A 25,842-nucleotide genomic window follows, 5' to 3' on the forward strand; every position below is an offset into this window, starting at 1 on the left:
ATTAAAAGTTGTATGATTAATTCTTAAATAGACTCAACATTTTTATGTATGAATTTTTAAATTTGTATATGCATTTAAATTTAAATATGCATAATTATTTAGTAATTTAAATTTTGTATACATATATATATATATATATGTCTGACATTTCAAAATAATATTGATCATAAAAGGATTCCTTATTTTAAAATACATCCTTTCTTTCATTGAAATTTCAATTTGCTTCAAACTTTGGGACTAAAAAGTTACTTAAAAAACGTATATAAAAAAGAAAAATGCTTTTTTACAATCAAAATTAAATACTGTTTTTTAATTGATAGTTAATGACGATTTGTATTTATCATACAGTAAAAATGATCTTAAAATTTTTGTTTCAAATGATTTATGGCGCCATCTATTATTATTATTAGAATGATCAAAATACGTTTTGGTAATTATTTTAAAAAAAATTTATGTGTTAAGAAGGTAAAGACTTTTAATTTATCAAGAATTTTGAAGATTCAAAAAGAGAGCACTGTCTTAAAATTGGGATAAAATTAACTTAAATAATCAAAAACCATCAGCAATAAAAATTTATTTTATACAATTTTCTCTCAAATGTCCCATATACTTTGTTATATCCTGTATATATATATATATATATATATATATATATATATATATATATATATATATATATATATATATATATATATATATATATATATATATATATATATATATATATATATATATATATATATATCTTATCCTATATATATTATAAATTTACCCTATATATTTCATCCTGTATTATTTTATTATTGACTCTTTATGATTCATTAACAAAATTAAGTTACACAACGCTATTAATACTCTTATATTATATATTATGCTTAGTATTATTTAAATAGTTTTTTTTCCACTAGACGATCTTTTCTGCTGATGTACACCGTTCTGTTCCTGTATCCACCTTCGGTTTCTCTGTTGCAGGTGGCATGGACTTAGATAACAACCAATACACAGGTAATAAATAATATATAGAAAGAAAGATAACGTATCAAATCGGCATAATATAAAATTTGCTACAGTAATATAACGTATTAAAACCTTTGTTAGAATGATATGATATTGACATTGAATTACGGTGAGCCATTCAATTCCAAGAGTGGTTTATTTAAATAACGGCAAATATTAATAAAAAAAAAACTTATGTCTTTTACAAAAATAGAAAAGTTTTCAAAAAATGTTGGTCGAAGGTGGTCGCATAATGAATTCTTAATACTTATTGCTCGGATATCTGGATGATATTAAAAGCTTAAAAAATCTCCCTTTGCGCCTAGTTTCTGAAATTTGATTTAATTATTATCAGTTTGTTGTAATAGAATTCTTAGAAATTATCCAGTACAAATATTTCGCTAATGTTTAATTCTTGATTCGTAAACTTAATTCGTGTTTATCTACAAATTGTAATATTTCAAAAAAATAGTAAAATCGTAGGTTTACTGTGAAACAAATAATAAAAAACCCATTATTTTCAAAACAGCATGTTGCTCATGCTTGAAAAATGAAGAAATACATAATGCCAAACAGTTGCAAGTATAATTCTGTCAGTATGTTAAAATCCTTTTTTTTTGAATAAGTCCAACGATAAGTTACTGTCTCATAAGTAATTGCCAATTAATTAGTAATTAAGTTCTGTTCCAAGGACAAAATTAGGTTTTCATCTGTTTGAGTGTGTGGAATTATTCGTTTTTTAAATTTATGATATATATTATCTCAAGGTCACTTTTTGTAAATAATTCCTTTGACATTAAGCCAAATAAATACCCTTCTTTCAGAATGTTAATATCGAATAAATATTCTTCTTCTATTTATATTATTACTTAAACTGCTTTGATTGCCTATTATCTCTATAATGAATTGCGAGTCGAAAATCTGTTTTACATCCTTGTCGTTAAATATTTTAGACTTAATTTCTTTAAGAACGTAAACTTTTACGTTTTCTGTTATATAATTTATTTAATTTCAGTTTCGAACTGTACACTTTTTGTGACTTTTCTAATAACTTGTCCTTTCAGATTTAGCTATTGGTGCATACGATTCAGACAGAGTTACTTTTCTCAGGTAAGACGTTTTAATAAGAGAATTTTAAAAGTTTCTCTTATAACATTAAGTCTTAAAATACTATCTGTATAATGGCATTTCAGAAAACAATTTTCTTTTTTATACTTGTCCAAAAATGTTTATATGTAAATATTTATCCAAACCAAAAATGATTAATGGATTCAATACAAAAAAAAAGTTGAATGCGATCTTACGTCATGTCTTACAATAGAAATGCATCGTTGTGGAGGGTTGCGTCGGGTTTCAAGTTCGAAATCCAATTACACTAAAGATCTATCACGCATGTAAAATTTTATTTCGTATGATAAACACTCTCTAGCTAGTGTGGGGCAGAAATTTGGAAAGAGGGTGCCAGCACATGTTCTATCTTCGGCATTTAAGTGGAGTTCAAAATTACAATGTGCATACCACAATAGTCTTAGCGTTGCTTTCAAACTGGTTGTCAATATATTTAAACAAAACTAAACTATACTATTGGTTTAAAAATAAAATTGAATTTATGTTGATCATGAGCTTCTCTGTCATAGTTTTCAGCTTGAATGAATAAAGCGCCCTCTAAGCAATCAGAAATATCATTGTAGAAAATTTACAACATAACAAACTAAAATATGACATAATAAGAAAAAAAATTGTTGGTCTTAACATTTTATTTAGATAAATTAAAACATCCAATTAAATTAATTTTGTATGTAAAGGCTAATCTATCATTTTTCCCAAGCATCTTTTTGGCAATTCTAGAGATAACCCTTCATTCAGAGAGACATTACCACATGATAACTCTTTGTTATCTTTAGTTGAAGCCCGTGTGTTTCAAGAAACACAGAAAACTCATACTTAATTAAAAATCTTATTTTGTAGATATATTTTGTTCCTTGTCATTAATATTGTGTTAGATATTTTAATCGAAATCTATTCAAAATAATGATATATATCATCTAATGTTTTTTTGCTTCCGTTCTTCAAGATCTCGTCCAATTGTTCAAACAACTGCCAATCTTAAAATAAATCCAGAAAAGATAAACTTGGATGAAAAAAGTACAACGAGCTGCAAATTACACGACGGAACCATCGTCTCTTGGTGAGTAACAGTAATGATTGCAATGTTTCAACTTAAAAGATCAGAAATCGTAGTCAAAATTGCAATTATGAGACGCAAATTTATATTAATTTAGTAAATTAAAGTATTTATTAAAGTGAAGTAAAGTAAATTATTAATCAATTAAAGTACTTAAATAAAGTAAAGTAAAAGAAACAAACTTTTTGGAACCGCACAATAAATCTTCTCACTTTATATGTATTACCTTAAAAAAATATGAAGCGAAGAAATTTTAAAATTTAATTGAACCTTTCCTTAATGAAAATACATCATTATTTTGACCGGAAATGTATGACATATGATCAAAAATATAATTTTATATTTAACTATCATTACAGCTTGAAAAATTTATTAAATATTTTCTTTTCATTAAATAAAGTCTGCAACAAAATCAGAAAATAAATTTTCATTTTTTTTCTAATACATTTAGTTAACTTATTTCAATGTTTGAAAAAAAAATTGATTTTTCACATTCGCTAGATTTGACGATATTAAAATCGAATGTACAACTATTGTGTTCTGAACAGAGCTAGTATGTAAACATGGTAAATTCGTATCTAACAAAAGTGTTCTCGAATATTAACTTAATTAAGTTTCAAATTTGTAATATTTTCAGAGATTTGTTATCAATTAATTGATTAAATTAATTAAATTTACATTCGATAAATTTCATCGCCAGATGAAGAATTTGAGGGAAAAGAAGCTGAAGATTCTTATTTATAATGATGAATTATGAACGAATAAAAAGTAAAATAATTACATAAAATCCATTTTTTGTATAATAGTAATAATAATGCATTTTAAAATATATTTTTATATTTCCCAAGAAATTTTGATAATGGATATGTTTTATGATTCAGTCTTATTGAATGAAACTGGTTAAGAAATAATTGTATTCTTTTTTTTTTGTAGTGTTGTTGTTTCCTTTTGTTTGGAATTTACCGGAGTTGCAATTCCACCAACAATAGGTATGTTTTTTAATAATTTCTAAATCCATTAAAAGATAGTTTGATTCATAAATACTAGGAAGTTACTATCTATTCTCAGATTCGGAAACTATCCGCGTCTTAGTAGTCATTTATTTCCTCAGAGAAGGGGTGAGAGGAAAGATGAAAGCAAGATATACTTATATTTAGCAATAGGGTGAATTCAGATTATTCGCGAACTTAAGAGGTGCAATAACTGCTCATCTTTCAACGTATCACCCTTGAGCGTAGTACAATCGCCGAAAAGTACTAGCCTCGGGATCTGAAGTGAACAGTAACCAGCATTACTACAGATCTCTTTATTTGAATTATCAAGACAGTTCAACGACTTCAAATAGTCCATGATTTCCACATTGCTGCACATGTTGGTGGCAAAATTAACTAACCTCAATCACACCAATCATGATTTAGAAACTGTTTTAGATTATAGAGGCTGGGGTAAAAAGTTGATTCTTCTCCCCTTTGATCACACAAGCTAAACGCTCAATATCTTCTTTTTGGAAAACGAGACCTAAACTGGCCTAATTGTGATATGACAAACTCTGTTGGCCATATTTTCATCGAATACTTTAGTTTTAATTGTTATAGTTTAACGTTCTTCTTTTTTTAATTTTAAACTTTAAACACTTCGTGGATGAAAAATTGCATCCTAATTTCTAATTTTTTTAAATTTTTTTTCTGAAAGCAGTTAGTATCCTTCGGTGCATTTAAAATTTTAGCATTTTATCTTTTGTCAATTTGTTTTCATTTAAACCTATTATTTTTTTCTATTATTGAAATATTCTTTTACCTTTTGTTTCTGCTATTTTTTTATGTAGTTCAAGCTTTTATCATTCAATCAATCTTATGTTTGCCACAGTATGTCCTACACTGGCCCTGGTGACCTAAAAATTCCCCATACTACCACTATCATGACGACTACAAACGCGCTTGAAACTAATACTAACGTTGTATCGATTATAGCAAAAGGGTTTCAACCAATTAATTTTCAAATCCTTATATAAAAAAATAATTGTTTGACTTAAACTTTTTCATTCGAATCTTAATCAATCCTTCATTTTAATAATGTTTAATGTATTGGTCTCGCATACATGTTTTATATGACATATAAACTCTTCTGTTATAAACTATCTCTATATATCTTAAACACCAAGCATATGGCACAGAAACTGCTCTTATTACCTGCTGTCGAATGGCAACAATCAAATGTAAACTAATAAGCTCATCCATCTGAACATTCAATCCAAACTCATTCATCAATTTCAAGCTTTTGCCATTGTTAATATAAAGATTTAAAAAAAATTCGTTCTTTAAGCTAAAATTCCTAAGTAAAATTTCCAATTCCGTTTTTCATAGCATATACACGTTTTTATTTGGTTTGGCTTATTTAATTAAATTTATGTTATTGCTCTTACTAAACAGTAAGGTGGACATATTAAAAAAAAATGCATTTAAAATTAATTTTTAACCCCCCTCCCCCCAAAGTCGATAATCTGAGTGTACAAGCTGGTCGTGAAAGGTGGCTAGTAATATTTTAAACCAACGATATGACATTAAATTAATTAAAAAGTGTTTGAGATGTTGAAGCAAGACATTTTCTTCTGTATCTGATAAAATAGTACAAACTTCCGAATTTATAATAAAAATTGATTTTGCATATCATACGGCTGACATATTGATCAAGACAAAATTCTATTTTAATGACCTTAATATTCGTCTTCAAAAAATATATCAAACATTTAAAAATAGTTTCCTCATTTCTTTCATCGTGCATATATATATATATATATATATATATATATATATATATATATATATATATATATATATATATATATATATATATATATATATATATATATATATATATATATATATATATATATATATATATATATATTACTTTGGTATACTGAATTGCGAGTTGTTTTCATTTAATAGTTAAACAAAAGCTGGTTCAAATTTTTCCAGTAGAAAGTGTTATTTCCAGATTTCCAGAACAAAATAAAATAAGCAATGTCATTACTGTTAGTGGAATTAGCTTCAAAATGTTTATCGCCTTTTTGCTTTTTTTTTATTTTAGGCTTCATGTACCAGATGAGATTGGATATCGAAAATAAAGCGTCGAGGGTGTTTTTCCTGACTGACGAAAACCAAAACGAGCAGAATGTTTCTGTTAGTCTGCGCAAAGACTCGAAATATTGCAAGAGCATTTATGTTTATTTACAGGTTTGTATTCTTTGTCTAGTCCATAGTCATAAATTAAGCATCCACTCATCTCAGTAAAATGTCTTTAAAATGTCGCGAATTTGTACGTCATTTTGCATCGGCCGTGCCTCATTCGTGTTCTTCAACGTGTAAAAATTCTTTATAACATTGCAAACATTCAATCATTAGAATTTTTAAGGCTAAACATTGAATTAAAAGTGATATAATTAAAATTAAAAAAAAAAATAACATGACAGGATCATTTTATTGCAAATTTCTCAGATAGAGATAGGAATCAAATGGCATTACTGTAAGAATTTTTAAAAAAATTTCTCTTATAATGAAATAATATCGAGTATCGCAATATGTATATTCTAAAGTAAGAATGACATTTTTTAAATAATTTCTATAATAAAAGACAAGAAAAAATAACCACTAAAAAATGGCTGCTCAAAAAGAATTATTACAATAATTCTTTTCCTCATGCCTTATTTGATAATTTAAAAAAAGTTTTTTAATATTTTAAATTCAATTTATATCATCCTAATAATAAACATAATATAATAATTATAAAATCTGATTTGAAAATAGATATGTGCTATTATACTTATGAGATTAATTAAAGTAGTTCTTCATCAGTGATAGCTGATCCATATGGGCTGCAGAATTGCAGCACCACATGAAAATGTTTTTTAAAATCGAACTTTCTCCTCAAAGAGTTCAAAGTTCTGTGCTCTTTTTATCGTTCTGAGAGTCCGATGTCTAACGAAAATGGATAAACAAAGAATAAAAAATGTAAAGAAAAGGTGGGAAAGAATCACTGCCCAAAAGAAACGTGCGTTAGGGCTAGTCGTCTGGGAGCTCACGAAAGCCCAGTAGGCTCATAATTTATTTGAATGGTTTGAAGACTCAAAGCGACTTTTTCTTATTTTGAATTTAGAGATATCAGAACTGCAATTCTGCCAGATATGCCTTGAGGCACGGCAATTGATCCTTTTTTCTCTCTCATCCGAAGATCGCCTTCGTCCTTTCAGTTTTGTACTATTCTTCCTTTTTCTTTTTTCCTTCTTTCTAATTGAGCATTTAAGAATTTTAGTTTCCGACTCTTATCTGGATATTTTAAAAAAAAGTAACGTTGCTGATCTTCAAAAAACATTTTAGTAGTTTTAATTCAGCGAGGCATTGGAGATGAAAAAAATACAAGTCACTCTATACCATATCTACATGCTAAAAAAACTCAAGATCATCAAAATTTCACAGCCAAATTTATTCTAAACATGAATGTTCCCATGACTGTAACTATAAAAAAAATTCTTTAATTTATTTCCTACATTTACTTTATAGTGGAGATGTTGCATGAAATGCCGATAATTTATGTCATCTTGGAAAAAAAAGTACCGAAATTCTAAAAAGCATTTAGAAATACAATAAATTTAGCGATGCTTGGCCACAACCAATTTCATATCTTTCATAAATTTAAAAACTAAGGCTACTTATAGATAAAGTAGCAATTTTTTAATAAAATTTCTTGATAAATATTTTGGTAGCATTGCAAATTTCTTAGAAGGTGAGCCGCCATATTTATCACATTATAAACCATAATTCAAGAGTACCTATGCTTTTCATTGCTTCCTCGAATGATGTGGTAAATAGGTTTCAATGTATGTCTGGAATAGTGCGATGAGAAAATTTAAAACATGATGAAATTCATTACTTTTATATTTGTCACTTAAAAAATTTTAAATTATTGAATTAGATCTAACATTTTAAAAATATATATTAGCAGAAATTTAGTTGAAATGACTTAAAGCATTTTTCATTAAGGTAAATTAAATTAATTCCTAGCGCAAATTCGAACTGATTTTCAAAATTTCAACAAGGTATTATTTTGCTCATGGCTCCATCTACCGACAATAATTGTAACTGTAAAATAGAAGGAAGTTATATTCACGAACCCGAGTCTATTTTTTAAAATTTATTTTATCGGATTATAAGTTGAAATGTGAATCTTTAATATCATAATTTTTTATTGCTTATCCAATATCTGAATTTGAAAGTAAAAAAATGATGGCACGTTTGGTGATAACTATAAAACATAATTAATTTATAAACATTTACATAAAATTAAATAGTCCATATAAATTCTACAAATATGCAGATTACACACAGCAAAACAATTAATACATCAGGTTAGTACTGCAAAACAATTAATACATGACCTTCATATGATTAATATGTACTTTCAGAACAATGTCCGAGACAAACTGACTCCAATAACAGTGGAAGTGACATATCATTTATACGACCCATATCCTGATCTGCTTGAGCTGAAACCAATTCTCAATCAGAATCAACCGAACAATTTAACTAAACAGGTGAGTGAATTATTTTTCTTTCGATGGCGAAAACGTTCAATCTTTCTTTTTTATTTATTCCGGAAATCAACATAATTTAAGACTTTGCATGAGTACATTTCACCTTTATTGAAAAAAGAAAGAAAGAAAGAAAAAAAAACTTAAATATTTGTACACTACTCTCACAGAACACAAAAATTAATAGTATTAACGACAATTTAATGAATCAAAATTAAATCATCATCATTAATGAAAAAAAAATGATTCGATAATTTCCACAAAACATAATTTTATTTCATTGAATTTTGCATCCAATTTGAAATTATGATAATTTTAACAAGATATATCGTCACTGTTTTAATTTACGAAAATAAATTTGATTTAGCTATTTCATGTTGACAAAACGCATGGCAAGTGTGTCATGTTAAAGAATTAAAATCCCAAAAATATAAAAAATAACGCTGTTAAAACGAAATAAAGAATAATGCTATTTTTATTATTTATAATGTTAGTAATATCTTCGGAATAACAAAACAAAAATGAAAAATCGAGGGGGAAAAAAGGAAATTATAAAGTTTACTATAAATAATGTTATTAGAATTTTAATTATATAAAAACAAAATTCATTATTATTTATTTCTGTGATGGAATGAAGATCATTATGATCCATGCAGTAGAAGCTAGAGGACGTATGTTTTCGGAAACATTTCTTTAATGATCACATTTCATACTAAGCAAACACAAGGACAAGAGTTTAGTTTAGTTATATTGACATCCAGTTTTAAAGCGACTCTAGGGCTATTTTGGGACGGACCTCGTAATTTTGAACCGCGCTCAGATGACGAGAACGACACTTGATCTTGCACCCCCTCTCCACGCCAGCGGGAGAACGTTTGACTCGGACGTTTAACGTGCACCAGACCCGCTTACACGACAGTTCTTCGGCGGAATCGGGTTTTGAACCTGAAACCCTCTGGTTACGAAGTCGAAATAATACAACCAGGCCACCGCGGCCCCACACAAGGTTAAGAAAAGACATTCACGCGTGCACATCTTAACAGAACATCATGTCATTCATTATCATAACAATCGAAATGCATTGCGGGGCGCGTACCTAATCAGGCACCACCATCTATTACCCAAAAGGGAAGATAGAGTGATGCAATAGCTACACTTCCTAATTTGTCTTCTTGTTAAATCAAAGACGAAATGAAACTTCTCTCCTCGGGTCGTATTTCCTACCGACAATCAATGAAGAAAATCTGTAAACTCACCTGGAGAATAGTTAATTGAAATCCAATGAAAAAAAGGTAATTTGATCTTCTTTGTTTTTAAATTATAAAGAAATTAATTAATAATTGGTTTTAAAAAGTTAAAAAAAAAACATCAAGGGATTAGAATATCAGATGCAGGGAATTTATTATACGTTTTTAAAAATTTGTGGGGAAAAGAAAGACTTATTTAGAAAAATTTCTGAAAATTCAATAAATTACGTCATTGGCATACACACACACACACACACACACACACACACACACACGCACACACACGCACACACACACGCACTCTCTCTCTCTCTCTCACACACACACACACACACTCTCTCTCTCTCTCTCTCTCACACACACACACACACACACACTCTCTCTCTCTCTCTCTCTCTCTCACACACACACACACAAATAACCTACACATTTTTACAATTTTTTAGTTTGGTAGATCACTGATCCTTTTCTTACAGTTACTCGCATTAGATAAGTTATTGCAGGCAGATATGCGCAAACAACAAAAACAACAAAAATTATTAAACATAAATTTTCTACATTCAATTTCCAAATCCTGGCTTTGAGATATATTGAATCATTTTTGCAATTTCCAATGTGTTAAATTTCATAGATTTAAGTGCGATAGATGTGTCTGGATACATTTGCAACACATTCTTTTAAGAGCATATGTGCTATCTGTTATCAACACCTTTCTACTCAATTTATGCAATGGTTGCAGTGATAATAAATAAGATACCAGTAGATATGATTTAGAGGTACATTACCAGTGACGATTTATTACATGTTTCTGACTTAGCATATATTCATTATTTAAATGATTGTTTATTTAAAATTTAATTTGCAATGAATAATCGGTCTTTAAATATAATAATGAATAACTGTTTATTTTCCTTTATCTTATAAATTTCCACACTCATTGGTGAATATAGGTTGGGGTATTATTAAAAAGTAGCTATGCCCCTTAAAGGGACAGACGTATGGTAAAACGATTTTGGTTTTTTTCTATCTTAATTTAAAACATATCATCGCGCATATTCTATTTGTGTACCATTTTAACTCAAAAGATTGAGCATCAGTGATATTAATTCTATTTCCTACGTCTATTTCTCTGATTGTAACCAGACTTTGAAAGTTTAATCACAATTAATAACGATTCCGGTTCTTTTGTTGAAGCTTTAAAATTAATGCACTAATTAATGATATGTGTAACTCAGGCACTTTTGGTAATGTTAAAATTAAGTTGGTTTTTTTTTTTCTTAAAAAAATTCTTTTTTTATAAATACCTTTTAAACAATGTCTTTAAAACTGTTGCACTTTTTTTTTTTACTCTTCTGTTTAATTTTGTCTCATATTGTAGTACTTTCAAATTTATTATCTCATTTGGCGTAACATAGGCTTTTTCATGACTGTTTTTTCTTTAGCTTGGACTTCATAAGATTTTATTTCACATAATACGTTTGTAAGTTTTTATTGAATTATTATATATTTCATTGCTGTGTTTCGAAGTCATGCTGATTAAAATGTATCAGTTGGCCAATTCGAATTTTCTGCACTAGCTATAATTTTTTTTTTTTGTATCTTTTTAACTTCAAATTCCGGCATTTTTTTTTCCCTGGTTACCATTGTTTTGGTATCATTAGGGCTAAATTCAAACACCGACATTTTAATACTAGATAAAGCATTAAAGAAAATTTGAACATCTCATTTTCAAAAAATGTTATTGGTGTGAATGCAGAATATAAATTCTGCACGCAATTAAATTTTAGAATCAAGGTTCTTAAAATATCTTAAAGATTGAACAAAATAATATGAAATCTCTGTGACATAAACGTAAATGTATTTTTCTTTTTTTTTACAAACATATAGAGCAAATAGATGCAGAGGTGTTTAAGGATCCAGTATGGATTGTTGAAACATGTTTTCTCAATTTTGCTTTTATTTTTGTGAGTTAAATGTTTCTGTTTGAAAATGAATTTTAATATTAAAATCTACTGAGAGATGTTAAAAAGTTTTACAGCGCCATTTATATAAATACTATATACCTCATGGTTAAGCGCAATTGCCTCATACTTTTTCATCTATTTTTCAGAAATAACCTATATTACGAAACTAGTATAGTTTTTTTCTAAATATTATAATATAATTGTATCATGTATCAAAAGAAGTTACTAGTTAGTAAATTTACCAAACTATTCAAGATGATTACACTGTGAGATCAAATATAGTAAACCCACGCTTATACGTCATTCGTTGTTTTACGTCAAGGGACTGACGCAAAGCAACATAAAAAAGAAAAGATGAATGTTTGTAATTTTAATAAACGAATTCGGTTATTTCAAATTTATTGCTATTAATGCATATTCTCTTAAAAGTAACAAATTTAGGATAATATTAGTATTAAATATTACGTAATACTGAAAATAATTAAATTTTCAAAATTAATATTTAATATAAAAGAGAAAGATTTTAGTATTACTGCTTAGTTATATAAAATAAGCTAATTACTTAATTCGGTTATTGCAAATTTATTACTATTAATTCATATTCACTTTAAAGTAGCATATTTAAGATAGTACAAGTATCCAATATTGCGTGATATTGAAAATGATTAAATTGTCAAAATTAACATTTATTATACAAGTAAGAAAAATTAGACTATTACAGGGTTGTATAAAATAAGAAAATTACAAAATTTCGTTATTGTAAATTTAATACTATTAATACAAATTCACTTTAAAGTAAAAATTTAGGATAATACTAGTATTTATTCAATATTACGTAATATTGAAAATAATTAAATTTTCAGAATTATTATTTATTATAAATGTGAGAAAAATTATACTATTGCGGCTTAGTTTCGTATGCGCTTTATTTCATACGCATTTTATGTAATTTATGTACATACAAGCAGGTATTTAATTAAAAAAATTAACCTTTGTTTGATGTATTGATTGACTGTGAACATTAAGTATAGCATTATGAATCGAATTTTCATTGAGTATTTTTTTCACTGATGTTTTTACAAATAAATTGAATTTGGTGCTTTTTAGGTATAAAAAAGTAACTTCTCATTTATTGCAGATGCTTATATTTTCACAGACAATTTGTCTTTTATTGATTTATCAATTGAAGAAACGTTCTTTATTTATAGGAATTGAGAAATAATGTAATTAGTGTATTTAAGAAAAAGGAAAACTAAAGTCTTGTATCCCTTATGTCACTTAAACAACGTATTTTATCAATGCAATGGCTATGAATGAATCAAGGTTGTGATTAAATGACGTATGAATAGTGCCTTACTATATTATATGCAAAGATATATTTTTATATGGTAAATAACTTCATATTAATAGTCTTTGCTATTTGGTGTATGCAATTTCTTAAAATTAAATCTCAACTTTTTGACAAAAAAAAAAATGGCAAGGTGATTGGGAAAGATTGAATGTGCGAAAGTTTTGCACGGATTCAACTGATTTAAAATATATTCAAGGGATAAAAAGGGAGAACGCGAGATGAAATTAAGTATAAAGAGTCTTACATTCTTTCTGATGTTTGTTTTGATTTTTCTTTGTAGGTGAATATCCAGAAAAATTGCGGAAAAGATAACATTTGCATTCCAGATATCAAAATACAAGTCTTTCCGTAAGTGCTTTATTTATGTTCATTTAAAAAGAAGTTTAAAAGTACAAAACTATTATTTAAGACAACAAAGAATGCACTTAAACTATCTTGCTAAGTGGAAAAAAATAAACAAAAGAAATACAATTTTAAACAATTTTCTCTGTATCTTGAATCAACTATTGCTTGATTTTTGTTTATGAAATTTTGTCTATTAAAGTAAATGCAATTTTATATCTTTATTTCAGTCTTATTTTAGAAATATGAGAGTAGCATTGTCTTCTAAAGAAAACCATTTATTGAGAAAACTTCAGAAGAATGATTTTATAAACAAATAAATAATTTTTTAATTTAGAAAAGTGAGTGACAACAAGATCGTATATCTATTTAACATCTATTCTGTAGGTCCCTATATAAAAATTTGAGTCAGATCCAATAAAAGGGTGATATAAACACGATAATTTCAGAAGCATGTAAACATTATGAATGACTTAATGTATCAAATTTGGAATGCGATTATGCGATTGCAATTGTACTTCTGTGACAAAATTTAGTTTCAATTTGTTTTACAAAATGCTTTTAAAGTTCAAATTTGATTATCGTATACTATTAATCACATTTCAAGGATTATTCGCCAAAACAGTCGCCAGATCTCAATAAAAAATGCCAAATTCACCCCAAGCATTAATATTTCATAATTATCCTACGTTAATGCCATGTAAGACGTTTTCTGCCTCATCCAAGGCTCATAATTTTTTGCAGGGGGTGGGGGATAACACCCGTGTTAAAGAGCAAGCAAGATTATTTTGCAGGAACTATCTCCACTGATTATCTTTTATTATACAAGAATTATCGCAGGTGAACCTCTAGGAAAAAAGACTTTTAAATAAAGTTGCTTGATATTGATCAGTAAAAACTAAAGTTAATTTATGATAATAATGCAGTCTTTGCTTTTGTTACAATAAGTGGTGCTAATTTAAAATCTTATTGGCACTTTAAGTCCCATTTTAAATTTTATTGACATTGTATTAATAGTTTCTTTACGTGCTTTGTCTTTTTTGAACTTTAATTGAAGAAAAATGAAGTTTAGTTTGAAGATAATTTACTGACATGAAAATTCTATTTGAAAATAAGTAAAGCAAATGATACTATTTTTCTAGAAGTATTTATTGGTTTATAAATATTAAAAATTGGACCTGCTAGATAGTTTTTAATGAATATGAAATAAGTACGTTTCAATATTGTTTAATAATTATAGTTTTGAATATTTTGAAGCGTTATGAATAATTTAGAAATTTGTTCATCCACTTCTTACTTTTGAAGCAAGTTTTCTCATTTACGACATGCTAAAGAATTAATTTGGAATAATTTCATTTTTTTGTTAATGCAATGGGTTAAAGATAGTTAATTTTTCAATCTTTTTTTTCTTCAAATTTTTAATTTTTTTTCAATATTCGGCATTTGATGAAAATTTAAGCAACACTAGCATTTGATGACGTTTTAAGCAACACTAAGTTATTTGGGGATGATTAATTAATTTTAAACCTCAATCATATGCATGCAATGAGATCCCTCTTATTAAACTTCTACATCACACTAGTGGGGATGCATTCCAAGAATGTTGAAAAAAAACCCCGAACTATACTGAAGATGTTTTTTGAATTCATGCAATGTGAATAGTATTCGCTTCTATACTGTAGGATTTTCAGTGCTGTTAGTTTAAAAGGAATGGATTTTCCACGATGACATTTTTTCTCCAAAGGGCTTGATTTAAATATATATATATATATATATATATATATATATATATATATATATACTTTAATAGCTGGCTTAAGATACTATAACAATCATATATCGCAAAGGAATGTATAGGGGATGATTTGAGGCTCAAACACAGGATATAAGACAAATGAGAGTTAATGGAAAGGATAGATTACATAAAGTTTTAGGATGAACTGAATAACGTGTTCTCTGGCCACCCAGATTTGTCGATTTATAAGCCTCGATTACTTTTTAAGGGTGCATCGGAAGAGCCTTGTATATGCGAATTCATCTGAAGCAGATGAGAAATCTGGTTGCTTGTATATCTGTAGCTTCTAAATGTTTACGCAAATCGCTCCACAGATACTGTCAAGCATGTATCAGTACTGATGGGAGAAATGTTGAACATTTATTGTAAACATTGCACTTGTAATCAATGCGTACAATAAACACTCAGTCTATCCTTTCATCTCTTTTTCCCAGTACTTACCACTCCCCGTGTCACTTGCGGCCATCCATTCTTATACAATCTTACGAGTGTTATAGTATCCTGCACCAACTCTAAAAGTTTGTACCATGAATTCGGTATCATTTTGTATAACTGAAAATACATTTAAGAAACGTTTATATGATGATGAGTACACTAATGTTATTTAGATTTTATTTTTTAGGTACATCTATATTCTTTCAATTATTCACACAATTATCTTTTGAGAATAAAGAAGTAACTGTTCTTAAATTCTTTCAGAAATATGAGGGAATTCCTAATCGGTAGTCAGAAGAGGTTGGAACTAAACGTCATTCTCATCAATGCTGGTGAAGATGCCTTTGAATCCATGCTGTATGCTAACATACCCGTGGATGTAGATTATGTAAACATCGGAAAAGTCAGACCCATGGTGAGTTTTCCAATAATAAGGTGGTACTAACGGTTATAATATAGACTGTTTGTATGAGTTTGAATTGCTTGAAAATTGATGGAGATGAATTACATCATTGAAAAATGATGTTTTCTTTCTTTTAAAATTACATTTATATTAAAAGTCTGTCAAAACTGGCTAAAAAATTTGTGTTTGAGTTTTATTTCTCTGCGAATCCTTCGCTTGGCAACTCTGAATCTAATGACGATGGAAAACAATAAAAGATGATAGATCCAAAAAAAAAAAAAAAAAAAGAATAAATCATTAGAATAATTTTTACTCCTAATAAAGTAGAATATGTATGCTTGCGTATTGACGCTCAGCAAAGCACAGAGCTATTAGATCAGACACAAATGTATTTTGGTAAGCGGAAACATATATCCCGGAGGGATTTGATTTAATTTTGATTAATCAAACAAGCGAGATTTTGGCTTCGTTTAAAAAAGAACTTTCCTAAATACACCATTTTAAAGTTTTTATGTTATGGGTCTTAGGTCCACTGGGATTATTCAAATGCATAATCAGTTCTAGACTATTAGGAGTTCAGATCTAGACTATTAGGACAGATCAATTCTAGACTATTAAAACATCATGGTTTTAATGTCTAGCACAATTTATTGTTCAAATGCACAAAGGGATTATGAATCTATAAGTCATGCATAAAAGAAATAATTGAAATTAAACACAATTAATGAACCCAGTGAAAGAGCAGGTCTTTCAAGGTGGTTAGTATATAATAATATTATTGTTACAAAAAATACACCCACTAAAAATTTTCTGAATTAAAATATGTTTAAATAAGTTCATGCCTTCAACTGAAGCATAAAACCCAGTGCTTCAATGTTAACGTTGTGATAAAAAATGATAATTTTTTTTAAACATTAATTTTTAAAAAAGAATTTTCATATTTCCTTTTGTCAACGTGGCAGTGTTTTCATGTTTCCTGTAAGTTGCATATTGTAAAAGATTTTTAAGCACGGAAAGCAAAGTCTGACGCAATCGAGAGAGATGAAGAAGGCTCTGATTTTTTTTAGTAGTTGCTTTGGATCACATTTTAGTATGTAAATAGTGATTTATTATTTCTTAAAACTTGTGTAATCATTTTTTGATTAGGGTAAATTGATTATTGAGGTGCTTGACTATTCCAATTATTACAAATTCCCGGTTGCGTTTAAAAATTGTAAGCCTTTACAAGCATTAGTTTGGTAATACTTAGAATTCCATCCTATTTTGCGAAATTTTATGATTCTATGCAACATAACATTTTATGAGTTTACGAAATTACCAAGAATTTAATTTTTTTTTTCGTGTTTTAAATGCAGGACATCCCGGTTAGCTGTACTAACAATAAAGATGATGCTGATAACGGGGACAGAAGACTGGAATGTGATGTTGGCAATCCACTTCCTGCCAATACAACTGTATGTTTAATTTTGAATATTTCAAATAATTTCGTCGACTTAATAAGTATAATTTTCTCATTAAATAATAAGCATAAAAATGCGTATTTATTTAAATTTACTAATATTATTTTAAATTTCTAATCCTGATTATTTTGGATAGATCAAGAGATATTAAAAAAATAATTCACCAAATTAAGTCAAAAATTAGAGTTTTAAAATGCAAAAAAAAAAAAAAAAAAAAAAATGCGTTTGAAATAAATTAACCTTCTATTTGGTTTGTATCTTCCTTGATATTGGCGTTTTTGTGTTAGGTGGAAACAAATTTTGAAAAGAAAATAATCATAAATCGGAAATAGTTTGTTTACCGTTGATTTTCATTGCTAACCTATGTTAAAAATTAGAAAGGCTGAAAGTCACGAATTGTTGCAAGAACTTATTTTAAAATTTTCAATATTAAGAAGCTCAAATTGCTAAGGAAACTATTTAACGTGAAATATCTCATTCAGCTTATAAAATGATGTTATTAATTATTTTTCTTTCAGTTTTCTATAAGATATGTGAATATGTTGAAGAGAATAATTTTTTTTTGAAAAATGCTATTAAAACTTATATTTTTAAATTTTTACTTAAATTAAATTTTTAAAAAAAGCATATGAAATAAAAAATATCAATTAGAAGCCAAAAAAAGTAAAAAAAAAAAAAAAAAATGGTGGAAAATAGGTAAAAATTAAAAATCTAATCAAGCGTTTTTTTTCCCTTCAACATTTTTGGACAGCATATAGATAATATGATTTAATTTCTGCGCTAAAAAGATAAGTACTGGAATAAATAATACTGGAGCTTAAGTGAAAGATAGCATAAAATTTTCAATTGTTCTTCATATCATGAGGCATTTAAAATATGATTTTTTATAATGAACGGATTGCTTATTTCGTAATTCAAAAAGTGCAGATTCTTTAAAAAATTTCAACTCCAAATTTTAACAAAATGTTTACATTATATTTCGATTTATGAAGCTTTTTGTAAGAAAATAATACAAAAATTGCAAAATTTGAGATTGTATTATTTTGAAAGAGAGGTTATATTTTGATAGAAAAATGTATTCAACAAAATTTGAGAGTCTAACATATCCAAAATAGTTTTATAATATAAGTTTTATAAATAAATGACTATTACTTTTTAAGGAATGAACATAAAACGAAATCCAAACGATTTTATAGAGGAAACTATTTAGTCATTAAGAATAATGAATAAAAGAGTGTTCGATATTTCCACCAATACTTTATCCAATATTTAATTTTCTTAGAATTTTCAAAATTTGGAATCATCAAAATAATTTCCAATGAAAATAAAGCCATTTTTGGAATGTTTTATTAAACTTTGATTTCAAATAATGTAATAGTGACATTATAATGTTGTTTCATTATAGCGTTATTCAATAATTCTTAAGTTTATGTTTGAATAATTTTTAAAAAGCGTCAAATGATTAAAATATTGTCACATGATCAAATGATTAAAATATTGTTTTATATAATTAATGTTATTTGAAATGAAATTTTATTAATCAAAGAAATTCGTTATTCCTGTGAATCACAAGTATTTCAATATAACTTTCATTAAAAAATTTCAAATGAAAGTTTTAAAAAATATGTAAGCGTTAAGAAAAGAGACTTATAAGCAATACTTAATCGCAATTATTACGAATTTTTGAGTTTTATTTTATTTTATAGCTCTTTCGATATGTATTTTTCATTATAAATTCGTTTTGTCTTTTAGTTGAGCTTTAAAATTTTGCTGGCACCATCGAAATATTTATCAGCCAGCCACGATTTAGAGTTCCAGTTTGAAGTAAACAGGTAATTTTTATTTAGTTTCTTGATCTCAGATTTTTTTGAACTGTCTAAATTATTATTTAATTAATACTAATTGAATTTATATTGTAGCACTAATACGGAAAGAAACACTACCCTTGGTGACAATAAAGCCAAAGTTCAACTACCTGTGCGAGTTGAAGTTAATATAACAATACATGGGTACGTAGTTTAATCTATAAAAATATAAAGGACAATGTTCTCATTATGTTACTTATGTACTAAAAAAAACTACAAGGCTGATTTAGAGCGTTTTTTTTTTGTTTGCATAATGATCCGTGTTGTGCTGAGGATGTTTAAAATTATTGAAATCCTCGGTCTGACCAGTAGAAAGAATGTTGGAGTTTAATAACATAATATCAATAATCGTAGTACTATTATTCGAGGGTAGATGGCGCCACATGACATTAGAATGCGTAGGCTCCAGTGCATTTACAATCTGACTTTCACTCATAAATGAAAGTTAAATTTATCAAGTACCTCATGAATGTTTTCTAGTTACTCTTTAATGTTTTACATTCATTGTGGTAATTTGCTGCATTATGAATTGAAATTAATCACAAGATCGATCGCTGCAAATATGTAGATCGAATTTGGAGAATTCTTGATTTCTCATGACCATTTATATGTTGTATACTTACATATCGGCAAATTGGGGGATTTGTTTGAATACTTGCCAAATGGAATTACCAAAAGCATTGCATATCTAAGAGCATTTCTATAAATTTAAAGTTGAATACAAGAGTAATTAAAATATATGTCACTGAAAACACAAAAAATACTAATATATATATAAGTTTCTAATTTTAATTAAATGTAATTATCAATATCAAATTTGTGATTGCATCATTTAATCTATATACTCAAATCTAACATTAGTATACTATTAGCATATACTAGGTTCTTCTAATACATTCATAAGTGAAAAATAACTGACTAAATTTAACATTTTGCGATGCATCAACAAGTATATATTAAATTTAAACGATTTTCTGCTTGTTTTTTTGTGTTTTTTCATACAACTTGACGTGCTCGTGCTTGGTTCACATGTTCCTTAGCAATTTGCAAAATTAATTATGTAATTAAAAATTTCTATGCCAATGCCTAAAGAGAATTAAATGATTTTATATCGTTGGCTGCACATAGGGATTGCAATACTGGGATACCGAATACCGGTATTGTGAGCCATTTGTACAATTTTGTAATACCGGTATTCACAAGTTTAAATACCGGTTTTTCGGTATTTACTAAAAAAATTTTAAATTCTCTCCACTATATGTTCAGGGATCGCCAACAAAGCAAAATAGTATACGTTTTTGTTTTTATGTCTCCCTAACGAGAGAAATTAATTAACGGCTTAATTAATTGCTTAAATCTAAATTAGCGAAACATGGATTATCCCTAAAAGAAGAAATTGTATCCATAATGTCTGATGGAGCAACAGTTATGAAAAAAAGTTGGAAAGTTGATTGGTGCAAATCAGCAATTGCGCTTTGCTCATGGAATTCAATTAGGACTAATAGATGTATTATACCAAAAAAAATAAAGAACAGAAGAATCCAAATACTGTGAATATAGAAACTTCGGATTCCAAATTTGAAGAGAGTAAGAGTGAGAGTGATATTGACAATGAAGATAATAATGTAATTTTTGAAGAAGTTATTGCTAATGAGGATGAAATATTAACCCATCAAGAATTGCTTCCTATAATTTATAAAATTCTAAAAATTGTTAAGATATTTAACTCTTTAACATCCAAGCACTTTTCAAGTGGCACTCCCTTTAACATCCAGACTTTCTCAGCGTGTCTCTGAAAGACATGGACTCGTCCTAGCTGAGGGGCAGTTACCCCCCGCACTCTGAAGTAATAAAACTGTCGACGCTCTACCTTGAATAATTGCCTTGCGGTTTTCGACAACGAGATTCATTTTCCATCCGTTTAAGAGTTTTAATCTAATGTATTTATATTTTTTAGTGTGAAGTGTTTCGCTCATCATCTTTGCGGGGCATTTTTCTTTTTACAAAAAATTTGAAATTTATTCTATAATTTAAAAAATAGTTTTTTTTTTTTTTTTTTTTCCGTAAGTTTCATGTTAGGCTTCCAAACCATTTAAATAAAAACTGGCTTTACTAGCAATTTCAAAAACATCTTTATGTTCCATTTAATTCTCAATAGGCTTTTACATTTTTTTGTTGCCAAAATTAAATAATATGTCATATATTACCATGTAAAAAATTTTTACATAGTAATGTAAAACATACATTATACATATATCAATGTAATTACTACATTTTTTTTTTACATAGTATAGATGTCAATGCTTTTCAGTGATAAACAAGATAATGTTTTAAATCTTCATTTAATACCGAAATAAAAACAATCGTTGGATAAAAAAAAAATGTTATTACTCTTTTTGAAAGATGTTTCGAAAATAATATGTTCTTTCAACACTCAGCGAAGATTTTTTTTTCTTCTTTTTATTGTCTTTAGCATTTTTTTTTAGTATAAACGATTATCTTTATTGAATTTTTAAATATAAAATATTATTTTGCATTTTCGATAGTGATACTAAGAGAAAAATTTTAGAACTTTAATTAAATTTTTAAAGAAGTTTTCACATTTTTTTTTCCTCAAAACCTTACGCATTCTTGCTTTTACATTAAATAATCGAAAAAGAATGTAGAGTAAGTATAAATTCCAAAAATATCTGTATTTTGCTACTCATTTTTACTAATCTTTTAAAATATAACTATTAAAATTTTTTTCTAACCAAGGGAATATATTACGTCAAACGTTATATATCTCATCTATCGAATTGTTTCGATAGATGAGATAACATATTTTTAAAACTTCATTTAATACTGAAACACAAAAATTTATGAAATAAAATTCGGGGGGGGGGGGAAATTACTCAGCGAAATATATTTCAAAAATACATTCCTTCAGTTTTCAGCCTGAACATTTTACTAAAACATTACATTCTTCATAAACTAAATATGAAGATTTAACACATTTAAAATTGCATTAATCATAAATATTACTTTTTTAGTATGAACTGTCATATTGAATTTTTCAACCTGAATTTCTGATTTTAAAATGTTACGTGAAGTTTTCTATAATATTGTTAAAACAAGATAAATTTTTGAACAAAAGCTTCATATTAAATTTCCACACGAGGGAATCATTTGCAAATTTTTGATAATATGTATATTATATAACATTTTTTGACTCCTCATCTCTATTTCTCTCGTTCACCTGACCCTCGTTAGTTTCATCTCCTGCTTATTTGCTTAGAATAAACGAGAGATCAGCTAAAGTATCATTTTTTGGCCAACCATCATCTTCGCTGATAGATCACTGTCACTTTCATCAGAATCAAGTAAAATTGCTTTAATTTCTTCTTCAGTGTGTTCACGATTTCTTTTACTCATAATGAAGAAATAATAAGCGTTTCAATAGAAAAATTACTCTGATAATCCAAACACCCGATTCACAGTACATAAAATAAAGAGTAGAAATTCACAACTGAAGAGAAATTTTCAGAATGGCATTCTAAAAAGGAACTCAGTATTTATATAAATTATCTCATTCTTTAAAGAGGGCGATAAAAAATACTCCAAATCTTCTTTTTTTTTTTTTTTTGTCTTTAATTCTATTTTAAAAGCGGTAGTTTGTACACAGCCTCAGAATTTCTGACAGTCCTTTGATGAAAGAATAAGATGCAGTGTAAAACGACTTCCTTCAATAGTAACAAGTATCGCTTCCCATTTTGTGAGAAAACTGCGATGTGAATAGGCCGCATTGACAATGCAATGGTTTGTCTTTATATCATTACAATAGTCTTACTACTGGAAAGGTCTTCTGATGCTTGTCCGAAAAATAAACAACGTGTCGGTATCCTTATATATCATTCATCGTTACCAGAGAACTTCAGTGGAAAATTTCTTTTATAAATGGCCATAAAATCTTTCCAATTTTGAGCTAACAACACGTGAAAATAGAAACTAAAACCCTTTTAAAATACAAAATAAACGCCAATAACCTATTTAGTGAATTCCTCCTCAACCCCTACCGCCCGAAGGCACAGGGGAAACTACTGTGAAAAAGCCGCGATTGTCGAAGATAACGAGGACCTCCTGGAGTGTTCAGTAGAATAGCCACTTTTAATACCCATCTCCCCTAAAACGGCTAGCAGCCGCCCCAAACCGCCCCACGTGGATGTTATAGGGTAAATTCTCAAACCGCCCCAAACCGCCCCGCTGGAATCGAGAGGGTTAAAACGTACCCCTATAAAAAATGACATATTGCTAAAATATATACTAACTGAAAATAAAACAGAATATATGTTAATATTAGATTTTAAAACACGTTTGCACCGTGTACTCCTAACAGCACACATCACTATCTGAAGATTATATATTGCATTCAAAAATCGCACAGAAGAAAGGCATATCGAAATAGAAAATGTCTTATTGTATTTACATAATTATAATGATTCTAAAAATGAAAATGAAAAAGAAGAAAAGAAAATAACCAATTCAAATCTGATTAAGTTTAGAGTAAAATTTTTTTACCCACAAACCTATCCACATTCAAAAGAATTCTGTTCAGTTATCGAAGATTATGATGACACTAATGTCGATAGTGAAAAGGAATTGTCTCTTGAACAAAAATTAGAATTAGCGATAAATAAGAAAATTTCAACGAATCAAAATACAATACAGAAATCAGCTATATCCAAAACCATCCGATAAGAAATCGATTTATTTGAAGATGAGGGATTTAGAGGTAAATACTTGAGAAAAGTATATCGCGCATTGCTAACAGCACCACTAACTATCGTAGATGCCGATAGAGCGTTTTCGATAGCTAGTAATTTTTGCACAAAATTACTTTTCAGGCTTAATGACTGTACAATCGATGCATTATGTTTTTTAAAATCACATTTCAAAAATTTGTATTAGTACCACAGACTGAATAGTGATATTTACAATTTTTTGTGATTTAAATAAATAAGTTGTTCCTTTACTTTTTTGTGATTCTTTATATACTGTTATAATTTATAAGTTACAAATTATTTTTTGTGATATTTACCCTTTCTAATAAAACTGGCAAATAAAACAAAGAAACACCTGTGTTTTCTTTCTTTTTCTAAAATTTCTAATACCGGTATTAAGATCTAAAAAATACCGAATACCGGTATTGTAATTTTGGTCCGGTATTGCAATCCCTAGCTGCACATAATATGATTTTCTTCTTCATAAACGAGTGCGTAAACAAAAATTTTTTTATACGATTGCATGCATTTTGCTCTAGTTTCAGTTCTCTTGTAAATCCCCTTAATTAATACAAATAAATGTAATTTCAAATAAAATAATAATTATTACGATATAGCATTTTTTTAGTAAAATATGGGCTTAAAAAATACTCTAAATGCTTATATAATAAAATCAGCATTCCTTTTTATGTACTTTGTGTAGCATAGTTGGAAAAGGGTCTGTCTTGAGTCATATCTATCCCTCTTTTCATTGTGCAAAAATATTATTAATTTTTACAACACATTTTCATTTATTGCTTTATATTAAGGTGCTAATGGGTAAAGCTTCTACATATTTAACTTTGGAAATATATATCTTGCTCCATTTGAAGATGAAGATAAATTTCTTTCGTCGTAAAGAGAGGCCATAAAATTGAATTTCCAAAGGCTATTCAAGTTCTGAATTCCTCTAAGATTTCTTCCTTTGTCATTTCTATTAAATAATTTAATTACCTACAGAATAATATTTGTTTAGACGATAGTAATTTACTTTATTTTATTCCAGAATTTCAGAGCCTCAGATCATAGCATACAACAAGTCGGATGTTTTACCAGTAGACAAAAGTACAGAAAGTGAAGCTGGACCTGAAGTTATCCATGTTTATGCTGTAAGTTGTAAGATTTTATGTCAAAAAAATTTTCTTTGAAGTATATTTTATTTACGTTTTTAAAGTAAACGAGAATGGAAACTCATAGAAAATTAGACACAAAATAAATGGACGCTTTCAATGTTTATTCTCACTTAAGTCCATATTATTCATGAATGTTTGAGACACAATTGTCTTTATATAAATTTTATTTTTTAAGCGAATAATCGTTGTTTATTAGTAAAATAGCCTCTAATATTTCTAAATAATAAATTTTAGACAAGCAGTGAATTTTTATCTTTCAAATTCCACTCGGATCAAAACT

The 25,842-nt window shown here is 27.8% G+C and overlaps 1 protein-coding gene across 1 annotated transcript in view; it reads left to right on the forward strand.

Annotated features, from left to right (window-relative positions):
• LOC129956889 (integrin alpha-PS2-like) overlaps positions 1 to 25,842 on the forward strand; it is a 127,080-nt gene that overhangs the window by 83,356 nt on the left and 17,882 nt on the right. Inside the window, exons 13-24 of the mRNA XM_056068905.1 lie at positions 909 to 1,005; positions 2,061 to 2,106; positions 3,071 to 3,184; positions 4,115 to 4,170; positions 6,272 to 6,417; positions 8,643 to 8,771; positions 13,611 to 13,678; positions 16,167 to 16,317; positions 17,661 to 17,759; positions 19,518 to 19,597; positions 19,685 to 19,774; positions 25,436 to 25,538. Of these exons, the coding sequence (XP_055924880.1) occupies positions 909 to 1,005; positions 2,061 to 2,106; positions 3,071 to 3,184; positions 4,115 to 4,170; positions 6,272 to 6,417; positions 8,643 to 8,771; positions 13,611 to 13,678; positions 16,167 to 16,317; positions 17,661 to 17,759; positions 19,518 to 19,597; positions 19,685 to 19,774; positions 25,436 to 25,538 (1,179 nt within the window). The remainder of the gene's footprint in view (positions 1 to 908; positions 1,006 to 2,060; positions 2,107 to 3,070; positions 3,185 to 4,114; positions 4,171 to 6,271; positions 6,418 to 8,642; positions 8,772 to 13,610; positions 13,679 to 16,166; positions 16,318 to 17,660; positions 17,760 to 19,517; positions 19,598 to 19,684; positions 19,775 to 25,435; positions 25,539 to 25,842) is intronic.

The sequence above is a fragment of the Argiope bruennichi genome, chromosome 2 (assembly GCF_947563725.1).
Source record: "Argiope bruennichi chromosome 2, qqArgBrue1.1, whole genome shotgun sequence".
Classification (NCBI taxonomy): domain Eukaryota; kingdom Metazoa; phylum Arthropoda; class Arachnida; order Araneae; family Araneidae; genus Argiope; species Argiope bruennichi.